Source organism: Cynoglossus semilaevis, chromosome 17 (genome assembly GCF_000523025.1).
Source record: "Cynoglossus semilaevis isolate Cse_v1.0 chromosome 17, Cse_v1.0, whole genome shotgun sequence".
Taxonomy (NCBI): domain Eukaryota; kingdom Metazoa; phylum Chordata; class Actinopteri; order Pleuronectiformes; family Cynoglossidae; genus Cynoglossus; species Cynoglossus semilaevis.
Window position 1 is genome coordinate 16,093,523 of NC_024323.1, and position 5,349 is coordinate 16,098,871.

At 50.1% G+C, this 5,349-nt stretch overlaps 2 protein-coding genes across 10 annotated transcripts in view; one reads left to right on the forward strand and one right to left on the reverse strand.

The window, feature by feature from the left end:
- The window catches only part of LOC103393711 (tripartite motif-containing protein 16-like), a 3,375-nt gene extending 2,497 nt beyond the window's left edge, over positions 1-878 (forward strand). The window contains exon 2 of the mRNA XM_025064357.1: positions 122-878. Coding sequence (XP_024920125.1) covers positions 122-733 — 612 coding nt within the window. The 3' untranslated portion in view covers positions 734-878. The remainder of the gene's footprint in view (positions 1-121) is intronic.
- The window catches only part of plppr2a (phospholipid phosphatase related 2a), a 63,031-nt gene that overhangs the window by 5,145 nt on the left and 52,537 nt on the right, over positions 1-5,349 (reverse strand). For 7 of the 9 annotated variants that reach the window (XM_017040697.2, XM_017040699.2, XM_025064354.1 and 4 more), the window contains exon 4: positions 1,244-1,364. In XM_017040697.2, coding sequence (XP_016896186.1) covers positions 1,244-1,364 — 121 coding nt within the window. Of the gene's footprint in view, positions 1-1,243; positions 1,365-4,877; positions 5,320-5,349 lie in introns of those variants that run through there. The other 2 variants (XM_008330700.3, XM_017040703.2) reach the window with 1 other exon arrangement.

Sequence of the window (5,349 nt, forward strand, 5' to 3'; positions counted from 1 at the left end):
CCCCCCCTCCAGCGTCAGCCTCCGTCCTCTCAGGTACTTTGAGGACGTGACGGCGGCTGTGTCCAAGGTCGGGCGGCAGCTCCAGGACCTTCTGACGGAGACTTGGACCATCGTCTCGCAGGCCCAGGTGGACGCTCTGCTGTCACAGCTGGAGCCAAGGACCAGGGAGGAGTTCCTACGGTACTCCCAGGAACTGACCCTGGATCTGTGCACGGCTCACCCGCAGCTGCTGGTGTCCGGGGGGGGGAGACGGGTGGAGTTCTCCTTCAAGGAGCAGCTGTATCCTCCTCACCCGGACCGCTTCGCTCACGTGAGTCAGATCCTGAGTGAACAGGGTCTGACGGGCCGTCGGTACTGGGAGGTGGAGTGGAGGGGCGGGGGGGTCACGGTGGCCGTCACCTACAGGAGCATCAGCAGAACCGGGCTCTTGGCCCAGTGTGGGTTCGGACGTCGTGACGAGTCCTGGGCTCTGTTCTGTGACCAGACCAGCTGTGACTTTGGACACAACGGTACCTGGACCAAGGTCTCGGGGGGGGTCTCCCCCAGGATCGGAGTGTACCTGGACCACGCTGCAGGGGTCCTGACCTTCTACAGCGTCTCCGACACCATGACCCCCCTCCACAGGGTCCAGACCCGGTTCACTGAGCCGCTCTACGCTGGACTCAGGTTCCACTACTATCCTGGAGACACGGCCCAGTTCTGTGAACTCGGCTCACTTTCCTGTAAACACTGATTACAGGTGTGTGTGTGTGGGTGTGTGTGTGTGGGTGTGTGTGTGTGTGTGTGTGTGTGTGTGTGTAATTACGTGTAATTTGTCGGTGTGGCTCAAACAAAAGTCAAATATCTGGTTCTTCTTTCACGAACAGAAACTGTTCCTCATTAAAGTCAAATATCTGGTTCTTCTTTCACGTTCAACAGAAACTGTTCCTCATTTAACTGAACTTTTTTCCTAAAGGGTCAAAAATGATTTAATTGTTTTAAAGGAATTTTTATGATGTTGTTTTGTTAAATCTGGTTTAAAATCACATTCAAATTCAACTCTGTTTTATTAAATATTAAATTTCAAATCAATCATTAAAACAATAAAGTAAATAAAGTAGGTTTTTTCTTGTTTTCTCCGATTATTTGGTCCAGAACAAATTTTCTTTTTTCATCTTCGTTCCTCATTCTTTAAATTCCCACTCAGTCCGACTCAGGAAGTCCGACTCCTCTGAGGAGTTCTGAGGGACGGCGTACGACTCACCCAGGAAACGTACGACGCGCCTCAGCAGTGGGTTGAAGTAGCAGCAGTCTGCAGTGACGATGGTCTTCTCCTGAGCGCCCCCTGCCTTCGTGAAGAAGACACACAGCTCTCCAACCAGGATCTGGGAAGACCAGGAAAAACCAGGAACCAGAGGTTGAGCCACCATCAAATACATACATATATAAATATATGAAACTAAAGATTTGGAGTTCAGAGTTCCACGGAGAAACCTGAAGAACGAGTTCATCATTCACCTGGTTTAGGCTGATCTTCACTGAGACGGAAATAACGAAAAGATTATCAGAAATGTTGAGCTGCAGTTTCAGCTACAGTAACAGTACAGTACAGTGCAGGACAGTGCAGTGCAGTGCAGTGCAGTGCATTACAGTACAGTGCAGTACAGTACAGTGGAGTAAAGTACAGTACAGTGGAGTAAAGTACAGTACAGTGGAGTACAGTACAGTGGAGTACAGTACAATACAGTGGAGGACAGTGCAGTACAGTGCAGTACAGGACAGTACAGTACAGTATAGTGCAGTACAGTACAGTGGAGTACAGTACAGTGGAGTACAGTACAGTGGAGTAAAGTACAGTACAGTGGAGTACAGTGCAGTACAGTGCAGTACAGCGCAGTGCAGTACAGTGCAGTGCAGTGCAGTGCATTACAGTACAGTGCAGGACAGTGCAGTGCAGTGCAGTGCAGTGCAGTGCATTACAGTACAGTGCAGGACAGTGCAGTGCAGTGCATTACAGTACAGTGCAGGACAGTGCAGTGCAGTGCATTACAGTACAGTGCAGGACAGTGCAGTGCAGTGCAGTGCAGTGCATTACAGTACAGTGCAGGACAGTGCAGTGCAGTGCAGTATAGTGCAGTACAGTACAGTGCAGGACAGTGCAGTGCAGTGCATTACAGTACAGTGCAGGACAGTGCAGTGCAGTGCAGTGCAGTGCAGTATAGTGCAGTACAGTACAGTGGAGTAAAGTACAGTACAGTGGAGTAAAGTACAGTACAGTGGAGTACAGTGCAGTACAGCACAGTACAGTGCAGTGCAGTGCAGTGCAGTGCAGTGCAGTACAGTACAGGACAGTGCAGTACAGTACAGTGGAGTACAGTACAGTGGAGTAAAGTACAGTACAGTGGAGTACAGTACAATACAGTGGAGGACAGTGCAGTACAGTACAGTATAGTGCAGTACAGTACAGGACAGTACAGTACAGTACAGCTCTGTATAATTAGCCATGTGTGACGTCACAGCGTCAACTTCCTGTCTCTAATCCTGTGGTTTTTAATCTTTTTCCATCTCATAAAAACAGAAGCTGAGCTGCAGCGTCACTAATCCGTCTTTTCCACCGACGGAACATTCCGGGCTTCATCTTCTTTGTGGGTTTATTTACTTCTCTAGATCCAATTTCATGCCCTCATTTTCTAAATTTGCGCTTCCCAAAAAAAAACCCAATTCCTGCGTCTGTGAGTCGGCTGTTTTATCTTCCCTCCAGTTCCGCTCTTCCTCGCTGCTGCTTCTCCGTTTCTGTCCGTCGTTCTCCGTCGTCTACAGATCAGTCCGACTGAGGCTCACGGCTCCGAGGAATCTCTGGGACCAATCAGCAGCATGAACAATGGGATGTGTGTGTGTGTGTGTGTGTGTGTGTGTGTGTCTTATTCTGCTCAAAGTTTTCTTGAAAATCTTTCCTTTACGATTTCTTGGAACTGTGGCCAAGTGGTGATGGGTTTGAATCCCAGCCCTGACTAGAATCTGGGTCGTGAGCCTCAGACAGGGGGCAGTGCAGCTCTCTGCTGTTCCTGACCCATGCTCTGATGTCAGCGGTTGTTGAAGGGTCTCAGGTTCGAGTCCCGGCCTGACTGACTGAACTTGTTTCTCATTAACGCACGTCTACAGTGGGAGTTTTTTTATCATTTATTTTTCCCCTGGGGAGTTCATTAATCAGGACTGAGCTCAGAAACTGGAGTTCACTGGAAACACAGACAGCAGACGACGTTTGGATGTAGTGAGAAAGAGAAGGAGCAGAGGAAGAAGATGATGAAGATGATGAAGATGATGAAGATGAAGATGATGATGATGAAGATGAAGAAGATGATGAAGATGATGAAGATGATGAAGATGAAGATGAAGATGATGAAGATGAAGATGAAGATGATGAAGAAGCTATAGAGTGACACATGGTGATCATGATTTTCGCCGCCACAAGAGTTCCAGGAAGAACAGGTTCACATTGGACTTTTGTGTCAGTGTCAGCAATAACCCCCCCGCCCCTCCGCCCCCCCGCCCACACCATCTGCTCCATTAATATAAGTGGCCTGTCTGTCCGGTGTCTGTGGTGAAAGTAGAGGTCAGGGACTGTGTACTCGATGCAGTACTCGATGCAGTACTCGATGCAGTACTCGATGCAGTACTCTGAAGTGAACAGACTGTTGGAGGAACTGAGCATGAACTGCAGAGAGGTCGATATTCCTCTGGGGGCACTAAAGTGTTTTTTCATGTCTGTCCACTGACCGTGTGAGGACACGCTGCAGCTTTGAGGACAAAGTCGGGGGTCACTGACAGCACGGGGGGGGGGGACACAGAAAAACACAGAGGTTTAACAAGACAGGAAGTATAGACTGAGGTGTTGGTTCGAATCCTGACACCGCGGAGCAGAGACACGCTGAGGCACCGCTTCACACGTGAGCTGTTAATTGGGAGGTGAGGCAAACAGAGGTGTGAGGATGGGGCAAAAATAGCAAGGGAAGGGGCAGAAAGGGAGGGAGGTGTTGATGGGTTAGGGTTAGGTCAATCAGGTTCTGTGGTTCTACAGTGACAACAGAAAGACCAGCAGCAGGTCTGGAACCAAGAACCAGAAGAACCCTCAGGACCAGAAGAACCCCGAGGACCAGAAGAACCCTGAGGACCAGAAGAACCCTGAGGACCAGAAGAACCCTGAGGACCAGAAGAACCCTGAGGACCAGAAGAACCCTGAGGACCAGAAGAACCCTGAGGACCAGAAGAACCCTGAGGACCAGAAGAACCCTGAGGACCAGAAGAACCCTGAGGACCAGAAGAACCCTGAGGACCAGAAGAACCCTGAGGACCAGAAGAACCCTGAGGACCAGAAGAAACCTGAGGACCAGAAGAAACCTGAGGACCTGACAATTTCCCAAATGTCACACTGACCTCACTGACCGACCCATGTGACCGACTCAGGCCTGTCAGGTCTTGTCACCTTATACACACGTTGGTTTTTGTATGTGTTGAAGTAGTGTTGAAGTACTGGTGACGTGTTGAAGTACTCATGCAGTAGCTGAGGTACTTCACTATAACAAGTACAAGTTCAGAACTTCATCTGGTCACTGATCTGAGCTGCTGTTCGTTTGTTTCTCCCGTCTCTCTCCCCCGTGCCTCCCAGTGTCTCCCCCTCAGACTCAGACTCTCTTTAATCTCCTCCTCCTCTAATGTCCAGGTGCAGTCACACACACACACACACACACACACACACACACACACAGAGGGTGACCTTCAGCACCACAGACCAGAAGGATGACCAACATCAAACCAACTTCTTGACACATTTCCACACACACTCCCCCGTCACTCTCACACCTCTACATCCACTCCGACACACACACACACACTCTTACCGTCAGAGTAGGGACGGCTGTGACCAGTGAGTAGACGAGGACCGGAGGGATCCTGCTGCTCTGCTCTGGACCAGGGTAGGGCTTGGAGAAGGTCTTGTCGTAGCAGAAGAAACCCTGGACGTGGACGGGGAAGGTGTCCGTGTACTCAAAGTAGTAAGCCAGCAGCACCGTCCCAGCCATGATCACCAGCTGGAAATAGAACATGATCGCTGCGTTAGGACGCCACAGGACGTAAGGTGAAGTAGAGGAGCAGCAGGAGGAGCAGGAGGAGGAGCAGGAGGAGCAGCAGGAGCAGGAGCAGGAGGAGGAGGAGGGAGAACCAGGTCCCTGTTCTCCTCAGCCACAGAGAGATTCATAGGAATTATGAAGCAGGAGACACAGACAGAGTGAGAGGTTCAGTATTAGAAACAAGACAGAGGGTGAGGGAACGAGGGAGAGAGAGAGAGAGAGAGAGAGGGAGAGAGAGAGAGAG